The sequence below is a fragment of the Dermacentor variabilis genome, chromosome 4, assembly GCF_050947875.1.
Source record: "Dermacentor variabilis isolate Ectoservices chromosome 4, ASM5094787v1, whole genome shotgun sequence".
Classification (NCBI taxonomy): domain Eukaryota; kingdom Metazoa; phylum Arthropoda; class Arachnida; order Ixodida; family Ixodidae; genus Dermacentor; species Dermacentor variabilis.
Window position 1 is genome coordinate 129,681,401 of NC_134571.1, and position 24,922 is coordinate 129,706,322.

General features: G+C 44.6%; 1 protein-coding gene across 2 annotated transcripts in view; it reads left to right on the forward strand.

Annotated features, from left to right (window-relative positions):
* Positions 1-24,922, forward strand: part of LOC142579772 (RNA-binding protein 38-like) — a 129,568-nt gene that overhangs the window by 98,433 nt on the left and 6,213 nt on the right. Inside the window, exon 3 of one of the 2 annotated variants that reach the window (XM_075690327.1) lies at positions 13,766-13,856. In XM_075690327.1, coding sequence (XP_075546442.1) covers positions 13,766-13,856 — 91 coding nt within the window. The remainder of the gene's footprint in view (positions 1-13,765; positions 13,857-24,922) is intronic. The other variant, XM_075690328.1, reaches the window with a different exon arrangement.

Sequence of the window (24,922 nt, forward strand, 5' to 3'; positions counted from 1 at the left end):
AAGCAAAGGGCAGAATTGTAAAACAACCATCTTTCGTGATAATTCGAGTGTGTAAATAGTCATTGCATCAATATGTATTGTTCAACAGCACTGCACAAATAAGCATGATCAGGTATAGCAAGTACTCTGTCAGGAAGCTGGTTCTACAGATGTATAAATGTCAAGGCATGAATGCTCACACGTCGCACACATGGCACAAAGAAAACCTTTTTCAAGAGTTGTCCCTTCTGGCAGATATGAGTGGGCCATAAGCAGCAGAAACTTTATTGCAGGACATTGTGTAATACCGCTTATGAAAGAATGAAGAGAGTGAAGAGGCTTTTAACAGCAGTACCTCATGCTGCTCTAATAAGAGGAACGATGAGCAAAAACATTTCTGGTAGAGCACTTAAACAGTAACTTTCTGAAAGACAGAACATTCCAGGTGAGAGTTGGAGGTACATTTGGCCCACACACACCAACAACACGGGCATACTACAAGAAACACTACAGCCTATGGTGTATTACAGTCTATGGGAAAGCTATCTTATGCAGAAATCAAGAATGATGCAACAAGCCCTCGACAACACTGCATACTTTCTTGGCCAGTCTGGCCTCTCGCTTTCTGATAAGTCAGCTCATATCGACGTCGGAAAAAAAAGAAAGACTAGAATCAAGGACTACCCCAGACTGCACATTGTGATCCACATAGCTGGGCAAATATGCCCGCAAGTCAACATCCACAAATCCTCAGCTAGTGTAAGCCCATGACGGCAGAGCCAGCACGTGGGTGAAACAATTATGCAATGCCTGGACGCAACTTCCACACCTGGTGAAAAGAATAATCTCAAAATAATGGGGGTGGACAAGTGGATACTATAGAAAATCGCAGATGCTGTGCTTGTGTCCAAGGTATGGTACGGTATGAATTACCAGCAGCACACAAAAAAGACAACTCATCGAATACAGGCATCGGGTAGTAATAACAGGTCTTTCCAACTGTACCATGCTTGAAGACCTCTATGAGAAAGAGCTAACGAACAAGCACCTATACAGAGTAGAGTTGCAGCCTGCAGCACAAATTCTTTGTCTCAAGAGCTCAGAACCTCGTCCCAAGATACTATGCCAGCTAGCATATGAGATGCAAAGACAACTACCCCTCCCTTCAAAACACAACCTCGGGAGTACCTGAACTTGAAACACAACAGGCCCATATCGTGGAATACGGGGGCAAACAATTAGGCCAGGAGACTATACGCAACTGCCAAACACACAGAGGAGGTTGCTAATCATGAAGATGCAAGCAAACATAAGGCATATATAGTACACTGATCTGGCAATAGCAGTGTAACAGTAGTATGACACTACATAAAACTAAACCCCATATAAGTGAGTACCATTCCAGGTCATCCTACACCTAGAAAAGCTGAACTGAAAGCAATCAAAGCAGCACTTGTAGTGCAGATTACACCCTGCACAACACCCTGCATGGATTCACCAGAAACTGTCTGGGCCTGCACATCACACAAGATTGTCAGGAAAATCAGGAAATTGACACGCGACTTGCAAGCACATGGCCAAAAATTAAATTACAGGATACATAGCCATGCAGATATTCCAGTGCACAAGCGGGCTTATTATAAGCCTGACATAATAACTGAAAACTAGATGAGTTTGTGTGTATTCATTATTAACTAAAGTGCAACAGATAGACAACAGACAAGAACGAAGCACTCTGTGTGTTCACTTCGTTCCTGTCTATCGCATTTCTGTTGCACTATAGTTAATGAATTCATAAGGCTGCACAGGATAAGAATGATACCTCTGCCCAAGCGCCCGATCTCACATCCAAATCCATGCGCGCGCACGCGCACACACACACACACACACACACACACACAAATGTTGCAAGAGTGCATAGCACGAAGCAGTATCAACAGGATGACACTAGATATGGATGAGGACTAACTTTCAACTCAGGTTCATTTGTACAAATGTGGCGAGTTATATAAATTACCAGAAAAAAAAAAAGGACGATGAGCAAAACGAGAACAAGGTGAAAGCAGGAGCCAACGTTTCTACAAGTGGACTTGTCTTCAAGGTCCACGTGTGGAAACGTTGGCTCCTACTTTCACTTTGTTCTCATGTTGCTCATCGTCTTGAATTTCCATCTCCTGCCTTCCCCGAGTTTTCCCCAGAAAAAGAAAGACATTTTTGAAGGATAGATAAAAATTGGTACCTGATGCAGCCAAACATAAATAAATATGCTACAGAAAGAAAATACAGAAAAATTCCAAGTGCAGGAAAAAATCATTACAATTGCCAATCCTGCATGCCAGCACCTTTCAAGAAACACTGTTGTTATTCCAGTAGACAGACTGACAGCTTGCTTATACAAGCACATTCTTCCAGTTCCATGCTATTGGGAAAAAAATGAGTTTCCTGGAAGGTAGCCACATGCACACTTGGTGATCGCAATATTTTTTTTTCCTGGACTTGTACATATATATATGTATTTTCTCCCTTTCCTGCTTTTATGTTTGGTTTCATCAAGCACTAGTCTTTATCAGGTTGTATTGCTGTACTACTTTGTGGTAACCTTTATAGATCACTGCATTTTCACAATAAACCTTTTAATTAGAAGTTAGCGTACCCTGTTCTTACTGCTTCACACTGTACATTCTTGCTACATTGGCCAAATAAAAGATTTTATAAGGTATCATGAGGGCCACTAAAGTGACTTGTTGCAGTCTAAAAAAAAAAACGAATAGCCTGGCTGCAAATGGCACCAGAGAACACATAGGACAAACAAGGAAACCCGAGATGATCTAACAAGCAAAAGGTTAATGTACACACTGAGTAAATGCTTGCTGACAAGCAATAGACAACATACACAAAAAAGAGAAGCAAAAATTCATGTGGGTTTCCTGACAAGAAATGCATCCATTTCTAATGGAGGCCGTGCTGACAAGATTAACCCAGCATTTTTAGATCTACAGCTTCCGTAATTTCTCTAGGCAGCCGATCTGCACAGAATGCTAGCTTCTTCCTCTACAATGCACGCTCAGATGCGGAGAGTGCATTGTAGAGGAAGAAGCTAGCATTCTGTGGAGATCGGCTGCCTAGAGAAATTATGGATGCTGTAGATGCAAATACACTGGGAGAATCTTGTGTCAGCATGGCCGCTGTTACACTTTCAGAGATGGATGCGTTTCCTGTTGGGATCTGTATGGACACGCATCAGATCTTGCTTCTGCTTTTTGTGTAAATTCGATTTATTGCTTGTCGACCAGCATTTACTCGGCATGTTCAATAAACTTTCATTTGTTAATACACCTCATGATTGTCTTGGTCTCTAGCAGAAAGGTGTTCATTCTTTTTACAGTGAAGCTGTATATGCCTAGGCGAAACACTCATGGTCCGATCCCAAAAACCCTAGTGTAGGGGTATGAGCCATTGTTTAAGGGGGTGGGAGCCATTGCATTCGTCTTGCATGATGGACGGAGACATTTCTTGTTGGGTAGACATAGAAATGCTTATGCATTTCAAACATAAATTTATTTGCCTATTATTGCAGGGAAGGGACACAGAGGGGGATGGGGTTAAGAAAAGATCATGATGTCATTATTATCTCACAGCAAAGGTGTGGTGGGCCATTGGCTAGACCGATAGTGACGTCGTTTCTCTCTAGCAGCAGAGCGTGCGTGCAGCAGTCTCTCTCCGACTTCCCTATAGGTTCAAAATGTGTCCCTGTATTTAATTAAATGAAATGTACAGCCCCAGTGTGCCACTTCGTAACTACAGTGCATAACTGAGTCATAAACGTTATGATTAACGCATTACGAAACACAAGTGTGTAACATAATTCAGAAAGGCTTTAATGGACTCGCTGGATTAACACAATGAACCACTCATTGCACTTTCCATGATGGTGATCTTGCAAAGTGCAATGCGTGGCATTCCACATACACAATGTGATAAACCCAAGCCAAACATGTGCATAACCTCATTAAGAAACACAGACATAACCACTAATATAGAAAGACTTGAATAAACCATTGGAATTAACCCAGTGATAAACACCGGGGCTGCACATTTCAGCTTTGCTGGTTTACCATCTGTACATGGTGCATGGGCAGTAACTTTTTCTGTTATTGTTTGTTAAGTATTGTATAATGTTGTGCCAGTAAAACACATTGGGCTAGTTGGTGCAATGTATTGGTATTGCTTTTCTTGCTGGTTTTTTTCTTAATGTTGTGCCCTTCTTCCTTTTGTAACAACTTTTTTATTCCCCCTTGCATAATACTTCAACCTTGCAGCCTGCAAGGTATATAAATAAATAAGTACATAAGCACGTCATTCATTCATCTGCATACACCTTGCACCATTCCTTGCTCATCAAACGTCACTGCGTTGACATCTCGCAGCGTGTATCTACGTTAACTGCCGTTTGCGTTTCGGTATGGCTTGTGAACAGTGTAATGCATAAAGATTACATGACATTAAGGTTGTGACCTATGCGGTGCATAAGCAAACCTTGGAAAAGATGAGATGTTGGATTGTTGAAAATAAGACAAATTGTATATGTTGCAGTTAGTTTAACAGCATTTAATTGACCTCTTGACAAAAACTTCACTTTGCATAGATTCCAACACGTACACTGAATCTGCAGTTTGCTTTTTTGCTTATTAATGCAGTCGTTACTCCATGGCCACATTGTAGATTTGAAAACAAAGTGAAATAAATTTGTTTGTTGCAATATAACAATATGTGTAGATCACTGCGATTGTAACACCAGAACTTGATACAAACATGCACACTATAGGATGCAGACAAATGCTCAGGACAAATTTCAGAATGTTTGTATCCTGATACTTATGAAAGTGAATGGTTTCATTCCATGGCTGTCAATGAGAGGGAGAGAGAAAACTTAATTGTGTTCGTGGAACGAAAACGCATTGATAAGCTTAGACATATAGTCATTGCTTAGCACTTTCGAAATGAATAATTATAGCTTGCTATCGACATTGAAGCAGCCATTCGACAGCAAGAAAAGGAATCAGTTTTTCCAGCTCTGAACATTGAATTGCAGGAAATGCAAGCAGGCATAAAATTCTGCCGACATAACCTGTTTAGGAATACCAAATTGGAATAAACATTGAGGCTTGCATTTGTACTTTCTCTGGCTGAGCAATTTAGTTTGAAATTACTTCCATAAGCATGTCGTAACAATGTTGATCTAATACAGGTTAAATGCATGACTAGCTTAAGAAATCTGGATGATTGCTATAAATTACAGTGAAGAAACTATAATATCTAATAACATTAATAATATAATAATAATATTTATTTCCACAAAACAGGCTAACCGTGAGAGGCGTGCGAGGCTGAGCAGAAAGCTGCAAAATTCTACGGCAAGTGCGCCTGCCGTGGGCCTACGATTCTGCATTATGAATAGCGCGTATTGATATGGTCTTCTTGTTAAAAGTTCCGAGTATACTACCAGCGCGAGACACGGTACAACAAAGTGGACGAGAAGCGTGTCTTTTAGAATGCTATGTTACAACGTACAGGTTTCTACAAAAGTGACGGTAACTGCTCGAAACATTTGATGCGTCGGCTTTTGCGCCTTTAGAAATATTTAGAGAGGGCTCCGATATATATATTCGCAGCGCAAGCACGGCGATGGACGAACCAGGCTAGCGCTAAGGTTGAATTTCACAACACAATTTTCATTCCACGTCGTAATCACACAGATCGTTTGAGGCTTCGTTCAGGGGCACACGCGGGCGTTCGGGTTGGTGCTTCTTGTTGCGTTTGGCGTAAGAATATGGCTAGGAGCAGGCACCACATATGCGCAATGACGGGCAATATACACGCATCATTTCTCCAGAAGCTAACGCCGAGCACGGGTAGCGCGAGGATCTTGTTGGGCTGACACGACAACGTCGTGGCAGCTGAATTCCGAATACTGCATATGCGGTGAGGGTAGCTATATGAACTTGTCAATAGGTCATCTTGTAGATTGTTGTAGCGCAGGCAGAACGAAACGGTCATAGAAGGTAGATAAGACAACACACAGCGCTGAATATAGAATAAAGAATCGCTGAACCACCTGCGAACAGCTGTTTACGTGCGCGATGTCGTACTGAACTACAGAAACCGCCGTCGCGCACTCCAAGACAAATCTTATCTAACGTTTTTAAATTAGTAAGCGTACATATTATTTGCTTATAATCAATATAAGTCAATAGTATTATAGCGTAAATGTTTTATTCACTACAATAATATAATTATGCAGCGTGTGCCACGAAACCTGGCAGTAAGCAACCCTGGGCGTCGCACCAGTCGCATTGTTGAAATCGCAATCGTGTGAAATGAGCCCTCTAAAAATCGCATTGCGACGCGTGCGACAGCACCGATTTTCGTCGTTGCAGTCGCAGCATGTGAAACAGCCTTTAGACGAGCCGACTTGACTGGCAAACCCAACGCACGTTTTAATGATAAATTCTCGTGATAATCGTCGTCACGGAAGTGGTTGGAGCACAGCACTGTTGTTCTTGAGGGCTTGAAATTCTTTCACTTCACAGCAGCCTCCCACTTCGTTAAAAGCTTCTTGTCTTGTGGGAAGCAATGGAAGACAACATTGTCGCGGCCGCTGGTGCTCGTGCAAGCGTAGGCTGCACAGAAAGCCGGCATGATCGGCCCACCACTTCAGTTGATGCCGCGCACGTTGACTACCACTCTACATACACACAGACGCACCAACAAAGGAATGCAGGGTCGATCGAAGCAGATTACGATGGCACGCACGCAGAAACAAGCACGGTCAGGCACGGTCGCGCAGGCTGCGAAGGAACAAAACACTAGAGTTGACGTCACAACACCGCGGTTTCCGGTCTCCGCTGGCATCGTCAGCGTCAGCAGCAACGCGCAGCATTCGACGGGGGGCGGAGCTACAGCGCAATTTTAACCGACGATTACGTCGCTCCTAATTGAAAAAAAAACCCCCAAATTTTACCTACATGGTTTATAAGGTTCCCGCATCCGTATATGAGCGTCTTATTGAATTCGATAGACTCTTCAGCTTCCCTTTAAGCTACAGTTAATTCTTTTTCAGTGGCACTTTAAACTTTGCTGCGTCAAGTATAATAGGACACATCAACGCGTCGTGTGTGTGCTTCGTTAATTTTGACTAGCGTCACGTTCCAACACGTGCTTCGATTGTCCGTGAGTGTCGAGGAATCTGCTATCAACGACAGTCGACTACCGTGTTTACTTATATGACGGGGCCGCGGACTGGCGCGTGAAAAGCTTGTCGCGTATACGTAGCGTTATCACGCAGTACGCATTCTTTGGAAATATCGGTATTTCATTGGAGTAACCGTTGGGGAGGGGGGGGCTGTTAAACGGGAATATAATAATGTTAGCAGCCGCCGCGCCATTCAACGACCCTGTGAACGTTTTAAGAGGGTGACTGTGACTAACGGAAGAGAGAGAGAGAAAGCAAGGACAGGAAAGGCAGGGAGTTGAACCAGAAGAGCACCCGGTTTGCTACCCTGCACTGGGGTTGGGGGAAAGGGAATAGAAAGAGGAAATAAGGGAGAGAGTAAGCACTGAGTGCGCGTGGGAGGGACACTATGAACGGCCTCTTAAACTGAACGGAGAATAATTTTAAGGGGAGTGGGGTGATGGATACGAGGAGGCGCCGAGGAGGGACGGGCATAAAAGGCGTCGAGATCGAAGTTTGGGGATAATTATGGACATAGGGAGAGCGTCTCGGGGTCACTGTCCGGTCGCTCAACGCCAGGCGTCCGTGGCCAGTCGCCTAGCTGAGGCTTCCCCTACACCGTCGTAACACGTGCTGCTTTAATTGATGCGGAGAGCCCGTTCTAACTAAACGTATCGGCAGTTTTCAGAGTAGACGGATGTCAGGACACACGACACAAGTCGCTCGGGGCTACTGGACCTTATTTTACTGCGAAGAATGGGTGTCGTAATTTTCACAAACAAGGCTTCTAATAAGGAAGCATCATCCCTGTTTCGGACGGTCTGGCCCATCGATTCCCGAGCGTGATCGAATAACAGTGTGTGTCGCGTTGATGACAATACCGTGATCGCAATTTTCTTCCAAACATCTGTTCTAACAAGTCGGACGGCAGGTCACCGAAAGTGAGCGAAACTTGCATCATATGATGCTGTTGAAGTTCTAGAGCAAAGCTTCGTTCCCGTATTTTTTAATCTAAAATAATATAGCATGCCCACAACGCCGAAAGCGCGATTGAGTGAAAGGCGACTTGGAAAATAGTGCCCGCCCTCTTCTGTACGTAGCCATGGCTGTGCGACTCAATGGAAGACTTGGCTGGAAAACAACGGTTATCTTCACTGTTGCGCGAGCTGCAACAAGTCTGGCCTGCAAGCAGAGGACACGCGATGTGCTGTCGTGATTTTGCGCTGTTCGCTTTTCCAAGTCATGTATGTACCAGCTAGGTCATCGACACGCATTATATACATGCATCGATTCGTAAGCGAAATATTAGTTGCCGTTTTTTTATGTCAGCATTTTTTAAAAGCAGCATAAGGATGATAGCATAACTTGATGCGAAGTGGCTACACGCTTTAGCAAGAGAAAGCTTTTGTCAGAAGTTAAGCAAAGTGTTGTTTCGGCAACGCAAGAACGTCCACCCTCATTGTTAACGCATTCTTGTCCGGGGAGTGCTAGGAGTTTGTCTTTGCTTGGTGTACAACCTTCATGCATATATTATTACAGAAGGAAGTGGGTTAAAACATATACATAAGGTTGAAAAAAAAAAGTGGTTCGTTAGCACAGCAAAACTGATTAGTTAATTGTATCCGGGAGCGACGATGTGTGATATACCCAAACGAAATTCTGAGTTGTCCTTGAATGCAACAACGGCGCCGGGAAGGTGGTTCCATTCCTGAGAAGTCCTGAGAATAAATGATTCGCGACAGGTTCTATTGTGGCATTGAATTATTCCAACCTTATGGCTATGATCAATGCGAAAGGAAATATGGGTAGGAGGTGATATAAGGTTATCGCGCGGGTAGGAATTGTGGAAATATGGTTGATGAAATAAAGCAAGGCAAAAGAAAGCACCTACGCCGGGCTGACAGCGGAGGAAGTAGCTAGGAGTTTTTTCATGGAAGTTACGCTTGATGTACGGCTATAATTTCTATAAATTAAACGCGCGGCATTGTTTTGGCTTAGTTCCAAGTGATTTGAATTTTTTCCCGCTTGACGTTCTTCGTCGCTGCACGGCAGCGCGTAATTTCCGCAGCGTTACCTACTAAGTACGAGGCGGAGTATAGTTTTCTTGCATTTCGGCTCCATCGCAGTGTGGCCGCCGCTCACACCACTTACTCCCCTCGACAGAGGGCAAAAAATAATGGAAGGCGAATTTCAACAGTGTTCGAATATGCGCAGGTGCTAGGTTAACGGATCTAATCACGTTGTCATACAATTTCCGAACGTTCTTCTTTATTATTATTTTTATCCTGCTTTCACAACAGCGACGACTATAGTGATCCTGTAGTGAAATAACGAACGCGGAAGGTCAGTTCGGCGCTCTTCGTGTGCCGTATCCGAAGTCCTTGCTGTGGATTTCCCTGAATTGTGCCTCCCCCCCAGTAAGAATGCGCTGTGCGTTCCCGGCCCGTAGCTGCTGGCCGTACCGGCGTGTCTACGCAACAGGACGACGGAGCTCAGCGCTCGCACTCGCTACCTCGCGCCTCGTTGCGAGATGCGGAAGAGCGCGCGCGACGATGGGTGCTGCCCTCTGTGCGGTGGAGCCACCGTGCAGGAAAGAAGACGCGAGCAGGCATGCTGTCGTAGCCCGTGCTGTTACCGGCGTTCTCTTCTTGACTGTTCCTGCTGCCTCTTGGAAGGCGTCGCACGGGATGACGGTGGGGGGTAGGCAGTAGAGAAGGCCCGGGTGGCGCCGAAAAGCGGCGGCCGAGGCCAACAGCCGACGCTGCGCCAGTACCAACTGGCTGTTGAGGGGGGGGGAGAAGGGGGTGGACCACGCGGTAGCCGAAGTTTCTGCGACGCGCGCAAGGCTGTGGACGAATGAAAAACAAAGCAAACAAGAGAGACCGCGGTGCAATCGTCGTTGTCGTCTTCCCTGTCTCTCGAAAGATCGGTGTCCTTGCGCTCTGCCGCCGCTGCGCGCTGTGAAAAGGGGGTGGGACTGCGGCGCGACCCCCGAAAATAACGCCTTGACGTCGGAGAGTCATCCGACTCTCTTCGCGGCGGCTCCCCTCTTCATCTCTTTTTCTCTCTCTCTTCGTCTTACCTCGCCGGCGATGGTTCCCGGGTTTTAATTTTTTCTTTCTCTGCTGCTGCTGCTGCTGCTGTTGGCGTCGTCGTTCCCTCTCCTTCTCGTCCACCTCTGGAGGCAACAGCTCGCTGCTGAAAAACAACCCCGCAGAAAAGAACTGCACTGGGCGCGCTTTAGCAGAGGGGGAAGGTGGGGGGTAGGCCTGGCCACGCGGTAGGTGTAGCAGCAGCCAGCAGCAGCTCTCTGCGCAATTGCCACTACCCCATTGCTGGCGCTTGCTCGTGGCATGGGCAGGCAGGCAGGCTTTCACGAAGGTGCGGGGGAAGGAGGGAGAAGGGAGAGGCAGAAGACGGCTCTCCTTGCTTCGTTAGTCGCTGCGCGCGGCATCGGCGTCGTGTCGACCCCGGGACGACGATCCCGCGGTTTGCCCCGCTGCCACAAACGTTTCGCTTGCGTTACTCTGCGCGCATCCCTGTACACTTTTCTCTCGTCGACTGTCATTCGTTGGTTTTGATCGGCAGGCGTTTTCTGGTGGTTTGGCGGCACGCACGCGAATCTCCCCAGCGTAAAACTCATCCCAACCCCGTTAAGACTGGGCGGGCCCCGGAAGTCACGCTTCTCCGCAATGCGTTGCTGTCACGTTGTGTAGTCGCCGTCTGTGCGAATGCGTCAGAGCATTTTGGCAATTGAAGCGCAGGCTGGCGCCTAGAGGTTTATGATGTGTGTAAATAGCCCCGAACACGTGATTAGATTGGTCGTTTGTGCGCTGCTAGCCTTGGCAGCGGGATAACATTGGCATGTGTAGCAGTTGGCACAGTGTGGCACAAAAGAATTTCGGTATCGCGTTGTTATACAGCTTCTGTGTTGCCAGTTGCTGAACAACGTTAAAACAACGTTAAATTTCAAATACAGTTATTTTTTCGAATACGTTTGGTGTTTCAGCGATTCTTTGAGCTGACATTTGGCATGTTGCCAAAATCATGATGCAAATGTGGTGGCAGCCTTCTAAATTGAGGGCTGATGCTGTTGCTTCTCACATTGTGCCTCAAAATATTGGATCTTCTCCACTCGGGCTTAAAATTTGCTGGTATCTAGTGAAAAATATAGATCTAGATTGGCTGCTAGATGTCAAGCCTGGCCATTGCAAGGTAATGCCATCACAAAATTGCGGAGAGTTCTGCTTATCAGACAGAACATTTGATGACCCACTCAGCACAGTGAAATTCATTCTCCAAGAAGTGTGCAGATTAGTTAGGTGGAAATTAACGAATTGATCGCAGAAGGTGCTGTCTATTTTAAGAGTTAACCAAGGCTGTGCATCATTTCGTGCAATCACTGCACCTCTTGTGGTTTGGTGAATTTAGCAAGAAGTATCAGGTTCATGCAGTTAGTTTTGTTCACCCAGTAAGCTAGGCTAGGCTTGGAGATATGCCAAGGCTAGTTGAAATTAAATTGGAAAGGCACGGCATAAAGCCAGTACATTGACGGAAAGGGGAGGCTGCTGGTCAGTGGTTTCATGACATTGCTCCTCAAACTTGCTGAGGAGTGCATTATTGTTCTAGTTGACATTTTCACAAAAGGACTCACTTGTGATGTGCAAAGCTAAGTGGAATACCAAATTATTTTGTGACAGTTTGCTCCGAACTGCTGCTTATGTCAGGATTAATACTCCGCATGCCTTGAGCTTTGACCAGCTTCAATTGTGCAACTGCAGCAATTGAACTGAAAAATTAATTAACCCATGGTAAAACAGCTATGCCGATTGCTCCAAATTGTGTAATGAGCAGTAGTTTGCACGATTTTGTGCCAAAACGGAATTTTATCAGAAATTTGTGCCAAGCCTGTGCCAAATGAGGCATAAGAACCACAGCCTGTCGTCGATACTGCCTCCATGGTAGAACTGAAACCAGTCTGAAGTATGCTGTCATCATCATCCTGGAAGTCAACGGAGCAGCCATAGTCAAAGATATATCCAAATTCGTTGGCTCTACATTTGCTGTCTTCGTGCTTTTGCTGCATATCTTTGGCAGATGTTCCAATCTAATGCCTCTGCACAGTGTTTTTGTCTGTGCCATTTGTGCTGCAGTTTGGTATTCCTCATACCAGGTGCATGACACAGAGCTCACTTGGGTAGGATGACAGACCAGAAAGAAGTTTCTGATAATGTCCATTTGCACATTGTTCACCATATTTGTTGACGGTGCCACTTGGAAAATGTCTTAACACGTGTACTCAACTGCTGACATAGAGCTTGCTTATGAGTGGGGAACTCCCTTGCAACCTTGCACTTCTAATTTTTCACTTCTGTGTTGCTCAGTGTTCTTTTGCACAGTCAGCTGCTTTTGATTTTCTGTTGCCAGCTTCTTCAATTCTTTCCTCCTGTTTTGCTTGTCTATACAGCAGACACATTTCTTTATTTCTCCTTTCCTCCTCCTCCTAAGGCCTTCCTTTGCCCTTCCCCTATGCAGAGTAAAACGTAGGTTCCTACATCTACAATAGCAGAATTTTCTGATTTTCATTATAACTCTCTTGCATACGTTAATGTCACAGTTACTTATCCAGCCCATGTAGGCAATATTGCTTGTGTGCAAGCCTGAGCAGTTGGCAGATAGCATGTCTATTATTAATTATGTGCATTTTATAGGTCGCACACCTATAGTGAAGAAGTCGACAGCAGCAGCCAAGTGTATAGAAGTGAACTAAACAAACTTAAAGAAACTGACTGGTGGGCTAGTTGGTATTTTATCACTTGAAGTATAGTGCAAACGGGGCACACAAAAAGACAAAGAAGACGAAGACACAACATTACATTAAAGCATTGCACACGCCTCCTTTTGTGACCAAATGAATGCACGGACCCACCAAACAGCATAGCATGGTATATGGGAGCAGTCCATGCTAATGCTGTTTGAAGATTGTTGAATGTTTTCACTTAGTAGCACCATGTCTTTGTCTTCTAAATGGGTCCAGGATGTTGTATTGAGCAAAGAGTATTGAGCTACATGGAAGTGAAGAAAAAGAAGTTAACAGAAATTGAAATAAATAAATAAATGAATAAAAATCCTTACCAAGCTTATCATTGATTCACACATTTGTGTGCAATCTGCTTGTATTATAAGTTCTCTCTCTCTCCCCCCCCCCCTTTTTTTTTCCGTCTTTGTAATTGTCAGCCTGGATCTGCTGATGGTCTCCTTTCATGTATGTAGGACTTCTCTAGATCTCAAATTGTTTGTCAGTCCCTTTAAGTATTGTCACATCGGACAGGTGGGCTACCTAGAAAGGGCTCTGCTTCAGATGCCCAGCAACGTCTGGATTTTTTGGTACGCTGAGCCAGTGCGGAATATCGCACTGGCTCTCACTGTTGCTGCTACATGTTTCGGCTGAAGCTGTGATTTTTGCTTTGCCCAAGCTTCATCGTGACATGTTCTACTGCTTTACTGTACTTGCAGTAGTTAATGTCCCATTTTGTTTCCCTCATTTCATTGCAGCGACATTTCTTCAACATTTCTGTTGTGCAGGATTCCCCTTATCTGTGAGGGCAGGAGGCTACCCAACCTTTCTCCCTAGTCAATATGCTGGGTAAGTAACGCTGCTGGCCTATGCATTTGAACATCTGCATGCTGTTACTGGATTTTCAAAGCAAACTATTCTAAATGTCCTGATTTTTCTGTGGACGCAGCAATCACTGAGGTTTTTCTCAAGTTGCCTACAGTACCTTGAAATTTGACCTTGCAAACATGCTGTGGCTGTGTCAACAGCAAGTGCACATTCCTACTACTGCGTACGGACATAATATATATAAGATTGTGCTTAAAGCCTTAAGTAGTGAGCTCGCCGATAAAAGGTTGCCTAGAGCACTTACCATATTTTTGTCAAAGAAAGGAAGCTAAAGCCCGGTACCAACTTGGATTTTGCTGTTCACATAAATGTGAAACACAGAAATGCTTTTACATGGCAACTGCTGGACTGATTTGAACAAAATTTGTTGCATTTGAGAGAGACTTCAGTTCTAGTGCCTTTATTTAGAAATCAGAATTTTAATTTAGGGCCTGGAATTTTCTTACCAATATGCACAAAAATTGGTAAATCAATGAATTTAAGCAAGAAGTTTCAAGAATTATAACTCTGCACTAAAAACAGATATTACATTCTGTAAACTGGATCTGTTGGAGCACCCGAGGTGGACAAATTTCATACATGAATTCACAGCTTCCACGGAATTGTTTCAATGTTTACGACCGCTTTGTGAAAGTCTTACAAGTTAGTGGTATATTTCAGAGTGATGTACGATACCTAAATTTTGTCCACTTGAGATGAGTTAAGTGCAGTTTACAGAATTAGGATATTGAGTTTTTGTGGGGAGTTAGAGTTGTAAACTTAATACTTAAGAGTAAGCTTTAGCTTGGCCCCAACTCCGACGTGACCTATTTATTAAAATACACGAAAAACGCAGAAACGGTTTTCTGAGATAACCACTTGGCCGATTTTAATGAAATTATTGCATTTGAGAAAGAAAGTTAAATTCTAGTGACTGTTCTAAATACTTCGATTCCAATGCCAGCATACTTCTAAAGAATTTTTCAAACTTGCAAAGTTTCAAAAATATAAAAGCACAAACTTAACAAATTCGTAGCTCTGCACCAAGAACATGTATTGCGGTTTTGTAAATTACATACGTTCAAGCATCTAAAGTGGACAAATTTGATTTATCAATTTGTATCCTACGTGAGTTTGTTGCATTGGTTACAATAATTTTGCAAAAGCCCTACTCACATATTAATAGTCTATTGAGAGCCATTTTTAATACATCAATTTTGTCCGCTTTAGATTTACTATTAGACGCAATTTACATAACTGTGATATCATCTTTCATTGCTGAATTAGAGTTGTAAACTTGATAGTTCCATTTTCTGAAAATTCGCAGTGTTCAACGATTTTTAATAAAAAATTCGATGTTCGGATGTCCGTCATAACAACACACTGCACTGAACTACAGAGTGAATCTGCAAGCAAGGTGCATGCTGAGAAGGAGCCTAGGAATTGCTGTGGAGTTTGGGGCAGGATTTTGATTCTTTCTTTTCTTTGCCCACAACTGTCTTTTAAGTGCAGTGTAACCAAACTAGAAACAGCATGTTCTTTTGTCAAATTGGGCCTCACCACCCATAACATTTACTGATCTCATTTTACTCACCGCAGTAGCTCTGCTGCCATGGCATTGTGCCACTTAGCACAATGTAATGGATCTTATTCCTGGCGGTAACGGCCACATTTCGATGGTGCGAAAATTCTCATATATTTAAAATTTCGACGTACACCAATTGGCTGACATTTATCTGGAGTCTTCAAATAATGGGAGACTCTGGCATCTCTCGGCCTGCAATTTGCTTTGGCATGTTAAACTCCACAGTTTAATCGATCTCAGTTTGCTAGTGCTTGTGTCTGTCTGCAGGCATTGAGTGCTGGTCGCGGGATCGAATCCCGGCCATGGCGGCTGCATTCCGATGGGGGCGAAATGCGAAAACACCCGTATACTTAGATTTAGGTGCACGTTAAAGAACCCCAGGTGTGGCAACAGTATTTTGCTAATGTGCTGTGTGCGTACTTCAGGTATGTAAAAGGCTAACTGTTTCAATCCTTTATTGCAGCTGACATCTCTCCAACACCGTCTCACAGGAATTCTTTTCCTGGTTTATAAAGACAGTTAGGCAGTGCACTGTGATGATGTGTACCTACAATAGCTGCACATTGTCTTGGACAGTATGCAATTAAGGACAGGATATATTCAAATACTAGCAGATGAAGCACTCGCCTTTTTGACAACTAAAAGTTGCATGTCGCTTTAAATGATACGTAAACATTGAAAGAAGACCATTTAAGCTTTAGGTGAATCACTAAGCATTATATGTTAACAAAGTTAGTGCTAAAGGCCCTTTGGTGTGCAGCCGATTGTTTGTATCTTCTTATTGCCCATGCTGTCACACGCGACAGCTCACGGCAGCAATAAATATCATGCGTCGCTTTTAGAAGCACCAGTTCACATCACATGTCTGGCAAACTGCGTCTGCCACACCAACACATCCTGTGCTGGGAATGCCTAGAAAGTTGCCTCCAGTGCCTGTAGGCACTGTCCATGCTTTGTTTGTATTTTGTTCACAGAATGATGCCGTCTTTTTTTGACCATTTTTGTACACTGGATGAATTTGGCTTTATTTACACTTTTTCAACTTCTACACTCTAAACTTACGGTCCACAAATGTTTCAGGGTAACTGGGAGAGACTGGGAGAGCACTTTTCTCACTTGGCATTGTCTTAGGGCTGCGAAAGCTAACTTGGTTGGCCATGTACTGGTCAAACATACTGTATTTACTCGAATTTCAGCCGATACTTTTCTTTAAAAAATAAATGTACAAAATTAGATTCGTGGAGGTGACGGCTTGGCTACAACTGCCAGACGCTGCTGACAGCAGAAAGATCAATGCCACGAGGGGGAAAAAGACTGATCGTATAAGGACACGGAAGAGAGGCAGTAATACAGACAAAGATGAAAAGGGTCACAAACATTCCGACGCATAGCTTGGAACAAGTTCAAGTGCCCGTCTATTTCAACACACCTTTGACATGTCTACTAGGCTTTGACTGCATGAGATGAAATTCCAGCTGTTCTTACAATGTGAGCATTCTAAATGTGCAACATCCTGATGATGTTGCATGTTCTTTTTGCTGTGAAATGCCTTTTTTAATATGTCTTGCATTCACGGAAAGTTTTTATTTTCTGACCTTCCAAATTGGGGGGAGGGGGTAGGCCTAGCATTGATGCCAGCCTGTATTCGAATACATGCCATGCCTTGACAGTTGATATAGCTAAATGCAGTTGCTTCAGTCTTTCTGACCCTGTAGTAAATACATCGCTTCACGCAATCTTCAGCTCACTTTGCATAAGTTGCGTATATTGAAAAAAGTTATGAAAAATAGAAGCTAGGTTTTATTCATCATCATCAGCAGCCTATTTTGTATCCACTGCAGAACGAAGGCCTCTGCCGGCAATCTGCAATTACCCCTGTCCTGCGCCAACTGATTCCAACTAGCACTCTCGCATTTCTTAATTTCATAGCACCACCTAGTCTTCTGCCATCCTCTACTGTGCTCCCCTTCTCTTGGTACCCATTCTGTAACCCTAATTGCCCAACGGTTATCTAACCTGCACATTACATGACCTGCCCAGTGCCATTTTTTCTCTTAATGTCAATTAGAATATCGGCTATACCCGTAATCTGGTCCAAACTGCTCTCTTTCTGTCTCTCAACGTTATGCCTAGCATTCTTCGTTCCATCACTCTTTGTGTGGTCCTTAACTCGTTCTCAAGCTTCTTTGTCAGTCTCCAAGTCTCTGCCCCATATGTCAGCACCTGTAAAATGCACTGATTATACACCTTCCTTTTCAATAATAAGGATAAGCTTCCAGTCAGATGAACTAGAGACGAACTAGCATATAAAACTGGTCATTGTTCTCCTCTGTACCAGACAGCCCCTTCGTTGTCTTCTAGATGGAGATATAGGCTGTGTTCCAGTACTCGCCGTAGACAGCTAAGCGGACAGCCGCGCTCTTAAGTCTCGTTCCAATTCTCACGAAGATGTCAAAGTAGGCACCTTCGCAAAGACAGCATCAAAGTCAAAAACGATGCTGGCTACTTTCCTGACCAAACACGATGGCGGCTGAGCAGGACGCTTGGAAAGCCAACTTCCTGTTGGCTTTCCAAGCATCCTGCTCAGCCACAAGAAAACATAGACGCACTATCCTTGGCCCTTAATGTAAACTACATTTTGTTTTTCATAGGTTCGCAGGTGCAAAGACTTTAAATACAGAAGTAATGTGGGCCCTTTTCAAATTTTTCTTGTGGCCACGAGGTGGAGTCGCGTCACAGAAGCGTCTTCCGTAATTCTTCCAGAAGGCTACAAACGCGTTCGGGTATGTGACCTCGAAGCTGTCTTGGCTGTCTCCTTAGCTGTCTATGTAGGGTTTCTCTGATGCTGGCCAGAATTGTAACACACCCACAAGGTGTCTACCAACCGGGAAAAGTGGGAAAACTGGGAATTCTCAGGGAAAACTCGGGGAATTTGTGCTTCTCTCAGGAAAAATCAGCAATAATTTTGTTGAAGGGGAATGAAAATCACAATAATGCTGACTTGAGTAACAGGGAGGAATCGTAACGAATCCTCTTTGACGCTATGTCGTCCGCTGGAGGAGTTGCCAGTGTACGGTCAACGACCGACTTTCCGGACGCCTGACAATGAGGACGGCTCTGTGGCACCACCACGTACCCCATAGAGTGAATGTATAAGAACCCCTGAAATTTCAGACCCGAGAACCCTTCGCCATCCGATTTTCCTTACTTTCTGCCATGACCGCATCTTCAAAACAGCATTTGAAAGCCCCCACCACCACCGCCATTTTAAGTACCTTGCCGCCTCGAACTGGTGCTCTTGTATGCAGACCCACTGGCAACTGTAGCCACCACCGCGGTAATGCTAGCTAGGCCTAGCTGCGTCGACGTTCGCTATTAAAGGGCCCCTCACCAGGTCTGGCCATTTTGAGCTGACAAGCGCAGAGCATACATTGCACAATCACAATCGTGTCTGAAAAATATTACATCGCTACACACTGCGGAAAGATTTGAAATTTCACTCCGAACGCTGTTTCCCTCTTCGCTCATGGCTGCCGCGCTCCAAGCTGGACGGTGACGTAATCGTGCCCCTACACTTACATAATCGTGTCCGCAGTGGGGCGTCATCCATCGTGACACGTCACTTTGAGAATTATTCAAGACATCTGTTATCTGTGCGATGTGTTGCTTGAATTGACGAATTGAAGTTTAGAGAAATAATAAAACACACAAACGGAACGTCTGCATGTTTTTTGTTTTAATTCGCACCGAAGCAAGAGATATGTACTTCCGCTTCATCGGCTTGTTCCCACGGTCGTACGGTCACGTGCGCAGGTACCGAAACTATGCCATTTTCTACCGTGTTCCAGCGCGTTGTCACACTCTGCAATCTGCTTGTTCTGCCTCAGTATTCGTGTAGCACTGAATTATACCACTAGTCATGTTTCTTTGTGCACAGTGCGCAAAATCGTGCACTGCACAAATGAGGCAACAGCTCGCACGCGACGCCGTCTGCAGAAGTGTGTAGCACCGGGGAAAAAGAAAAAGGATAAAAAAAAATTGAAGGCAAGGCCTGTGACGTATGCATCACGTGATACTTGGGGGCTGGTATGGGACAATGCAGGGAAGGAATTTCGCTTGCGAAGGTTAGACGGGGTGAGTGGAGAGAGCATCTTGCGTGGCAGTGGAGCCCTGGAGCCCGCCTGCTGAAATCATGGGTTCGCACCACTGAAATATTTCTATCGGCTATTAATGAGCCTATTTGAAAAATTTTGTGGCAGAACGCTCCCTAGAGGACACATAACAACTTCCAGCATGTAACCCAAATTTGCTATGGGGCCTGGTGAGGGGCCCTTTATGTTTCTTGCCATTCTGTGCCGTGTTTTTCCTTGAAAGACTTCGCAGCTGTCAGCAATAGCACTGACTCCGCCTTTGTGGTACCTCAGAAAGCGCAACGCATTGGATAATGCGTTTAATTCCTGAAGGTCAACTTCGCTTCAGTACTGCACTGTCACGTGGTGAAGCACACAAGAAAGGTATTGCGGTGAAGCATTACAAGCGTGGGAAGGGACAATTGTATGGGACACAGTATGTCCAGTAAAATCGCATTACTACGAACACCGCATTAACAGACTTTTCAGGTTTACGATTTTTTTTAAATCCCCGCCAAAATGCCTATATTTTCAACATAAAACACTTTCAGTGCTACGAATTTCAGGTTACCGAATATTTCAGAATAACGTACGTAATTTAATCCCATAATCACTAAGATGCTTTGTTATTACGAAGTTCCATTTAAGTATCGGTACCGAATCCTTGAGGCTTACGCCTCTCATCATCATCTGAAGCAGCCATGCGCTGGGGAATTCGTTTCAACGGGTACAGCCCCAGCAGCATAGGCATCAGCGTGAGCGTCGCGTATGGTCATGTTCGGACTCTCCTACTACGTTGTAGGCCTAGCGTCACCACGTTGATAGCGATCGGCAGGAGCTGCGAAGTTATCGGTGTTGTGATTGTGTTGTGGCGTTCGCTTTGCTGACAATGAGGTCTCCTGGCCCCTGCATTAAAAAAAAGCGACGCCAGTTTCCGCTCAAAGAAAAAGTGGACGTTTTGACGCAGCTGAATGCTGGAAGAAAGCAAGTCGGCCTGTGCAGGGAGCGTGATATTTCCCCGTCAACAACAGTAACGATGCTCAAGGATCGGGAAAAGATAGTGAAATTGTATCAAGAGTCACAGCTGGCTCCCTCAAGAAAACACTTGCGGCTTGACAACTACCAGAACATCGACGACCCCATCCTCACGTGGTTTAAGGATGCCAGACAAAACGATGTGCCCTTGTCAGGCCCGATTATTCAAGAGAAGGCGCCACAGTTCATGGCCGTCTTGGATATCTCCAGTTTCGATGCAAGTGCTGGATGGCTTTAACCGCATCTGGAAAAGGAATGGCATTGCGCGGCAGGTTGATTGTGGCGAAGAAAAGGCAGCGGATGCCAAGAGTGCGGTTGCCTGGTAAAGCGAGCGCTATCAAGAGATCAAGTCTTTCTCTCCAGAACACGTTTTCAACAATGATGAAACGGCATTCTTTTATCAGTTGTTGCCCGATAAAACAATGAACTTCAAACGTGACAGGTACAAGTGCAGAAAGAAATCACGTCTTTGCGTATCTGTTCTGTTTTGCTGCAACTCCACGGTAAGGAAAAACTCAAGCCGCTAGTTGTTCACAAGTCTGCTAAGCCGCGCTGCTTGAAAAACATTGTCTCGTTGCCTTGTGACTACCGAGCCAACAAAAAATCGTGGATGATGTGAGAATTGTTCACTCAGTGGCTGCTGCAGCTCGACGACACAATGAAGAAGAAAGACAGAAATATTATTCTCATCGTTGACAATTGCTCGGCACACATCGTGATCGTGCAATTGAGCATTGTGCAACTTGAATTCATGCCCCCGAATTGTACTTCTTTGCTCCTACCTTTGGACCAGGGCATCATCAGATGTGTGAAGGCCGAATTTCGGAAGCGTCTTGTGCAGCACCTCCTGATCAATATTCGACTGAAGCTGCACACACACACAGGTAAACATCCGTCAGGCTGCAGAAATGCTTACAGGGCCATGGTGGAACGTGAAGGCAAGCACGATCAGCAACTGCTGGCGAAAGGCAGGCCTTTTAAAGGCTTCAACTATGCCACAAGACTGCGAGGACACAGAGGAGCTCAACCCAGAGCTGTGGAATGAGCTTATCGTGAAGCTCCTCGTCGACACCACGGTGACGTTCGATGATTACATTGAATTACATTGACAGCGACAGCGCGGCGGCTACATCTGCGGAGCTCACCAACGACGACATCGTGAATAAAGTGCGTGAGCAAGAAGATTGGAGAAGTGACGAAGACAATGACGACACTGGATCAACACACGAAGAGGAAGAGACTGTTTCCAGCTCGGATATTTTAGTTTTTCTAGAAAAGACACAGTCATTCCGCGGGCGCTGTGAAGATGTCCTCGATGACATTCAGAGGAAAGTCAAGGATGTGGAGGCGTTTGTCCTGCAGCGCTTGCTGTCTACTCGCCAGAAGAAGATTACAGACTTCAAGCAATTAATTGTAGTTAAACTGTGCCCACCATTCTTGTTTATTATTTACGTACAAACACGCATTCCTGCTGCAAAGGTATGTAATTTTCGTTGCGTTACATTACTGACATGAAAATATTGGTTTTCAGTACTACGATAATTCAAATTAACTAATTGAATTCGGCGGTCCCGCGAAGTCTGTTGTAACGAAATTCTACTGTATTCCTTAATTACACACGCATGCAGCCGCCATCTCCTGTCATGGTACAAGCAACGATATGCCAAATAAGTGCGCTCTCAGGCCTTCAGAGCTTTTTTGCATGTGCGTGTGGCGATTTGAGCCCTTAAAGGGCCCCTCACCAGGCCCCATAGCAAATTTTGGTTATATGCTCGAAGTTGTTGCATGTCCTCTAGGGAGTGTTCTGCAGCAAAAATTTTTCAAATCAGCTCATGAGTAGCCGAGATAGAAATATTTCAGTGCCGCACACCGATGATTTCAGCAGGCGGGCTCCACTGCCAAGCAAGACACTCTCTCCACTCATGCCGTCTAGCCTTTCAAGTGAAATTCCTTCGCTGCATTCTCCCATACCGGACCTCGAGGATCGCGTGACACATACGTTACAGGCCCAGCGTTCATTTTTTTTTTTCTGCTCCTTTTGTTTTTTCCGCCTGACGCTACACACTTCCGCCGACGGCGTTGCGCGTGAACTGTTGTCATGTTCGCGCAGCGCACGATTTTGCGCGCTGGGCACAAGGAAACTTGACTAGCGGCATAATTCAGTGCTACACGAATATTGAGGCAGAACAAGCGGATCGCAGAGCGTGACCATGCTCTGGAACACAGTAGAAAATGGCATAGTTTCGTTACCTGCGCACATGACCACACAACCGTGAGAACAAGCAGACAAAGCAGAAGTACAGCTCTCTTGCTTGAGTGCAAAGTAAAACAAAAAACATGCAGAAATTCCGTTTGTGTGTTTTATTATTTCTCTAAACTTCAATCCGTCAATTCAAGCAACAGATTGCACAAATAACAGATGTTGTCTTGAATAATTCTCAGTCACGTCACCAAGAGCGACGTCACACTGCAGACACGATTACATAGACGTAGGGGCACGATTACGTCACCGTCTGGCTTGGACCGTGGCGGCCGTCAGTGAAGAGGGAAACGGCGTTCGGATTGAAATTTCAGATCTTTCCGCAGCATGTAGCGATGTAATATTTTGCAGACATGATTGTTATCACACAATGTATGCTCTGGACTTGTCAGCTCAAAATGGCCAGACCTGGTGAAGGGCCCTTTAAGGGCAGTAAAATACATGCATTAATTTTTTTCAACTGCCTGATTTTCGGATGTTATTGCGGCCCTTAGTGAGTCCAGAAAATCTAGTGTTGACTGTACAACTGACTAAGAGGATGCTTCAAATGGTCCATGGGGCAAACACACGGCAGAAGGAGAACGAGAGCAGAAACAACCTATGCATTGAGGAATGAATGGGAAAGGAGGCATGCCGCTTCTTCTTTGAAGGAGGTTGAGCTCAGAAAACAAAGTGTTGACTGACGCCAAGATGCAGGTGTCCCTCATCCAAACCAAAATAAACTTTTTAAAGCAGGGAAACACAACGCTGATGCGTTGTGCGTGGGCTGAGAGTATGTCAGGACAGTTGAGGTTGCCGAGAGGGAAACGCACTTGTGACAAAGTTTGAGCCTCATACCAATGAGCTTGCTATCAGTTGATAGAAATAGCTCATATTTGAAAATATTTGCTTCTGTATGCATCTCCTTTTTATTCGTATATATAGAGAATGTTCAACTCAATTTGAAATGGGTTTTACTATTTCTTTAGAAGATATTTGTTGTGCATTTTACTATACCCCCTCCCCCCTTTCTGTTTTCTTTTTGAATAAAATAAACGCTGCTACTTACTATTGAAACTGGATTACGTCATTCTTTATTTTTTAGCATGCTTACTACAGAGTGACAGCACAGGGCGATATAGTGTCAACCCATTTTGACGCCCGAAGTGTCGCTCGAAGAATTTTGCAAAGGCACTCGGGGAAAACCTGGAAAACTTGGGGAATTTGGAAATGTCGACTTGGTAGACACCCTGCACCCATATAATGCCTGTTATGGACACTAAATGTGAATTGTACATGAATAGAGGCAACATAAATTAAAGCTTTGTACAAACAGAGCCCTTGTAAAAAAAAGAATAACACTATCACTCAGCCTTCTGGAGAATCATTAATTTTTTTTCTTACCTTAGTCCACATGCAGGCACTTATTTGACGAGTCCTGACAGTCCTCCCATATTTATACAAGACTAGATCTAGGGATTTGAGAGAAAGAGGAGTCCGAACTATCTGCCTCATTTCCCTTGCAGGTGCAGGTTGTCTGAGTGGTTCATGAACACTTGAGGTACTGTAGCTTGCGTACCACGAACATATATTGTGCATGGGCAGCATGCTTTTCAAGTGTGATTTTGCAAAGTTGAGGCAGAAAGTATAGGTGCAACCTTTGTGCTTTGTGGGTGGCACAGGTCTGGTAAACGAGTGGTGGTTTTCACAACAAACTGCAAACTTAATGTGCCATTTTGGAGTGCTTAGCATGTTGTTTGCCAAGTATGAGTAATATCACTCATCATAACAAATCTCTCTCTTTCTCTCTTTTTGTGTGTGTGTAAAGAAGATGGAGCACTTGTCACGAAACAAAACAGCATGCATGTGATAGGTTCTGCGCACCGAAAAAATGCCCACCACCCCGAAACTTCTGTGTTAGTTGTTTGATAGCCACAATATGAAATGTGCATATGCAATCTGCTGCAAATACATATGCTGTGCAATTTTTCAATGAATGGGACTGCACGTAAAGTGTGCACTGCAGTCAGTTGCACCGACCTTCTGCGCACTTTGGAAG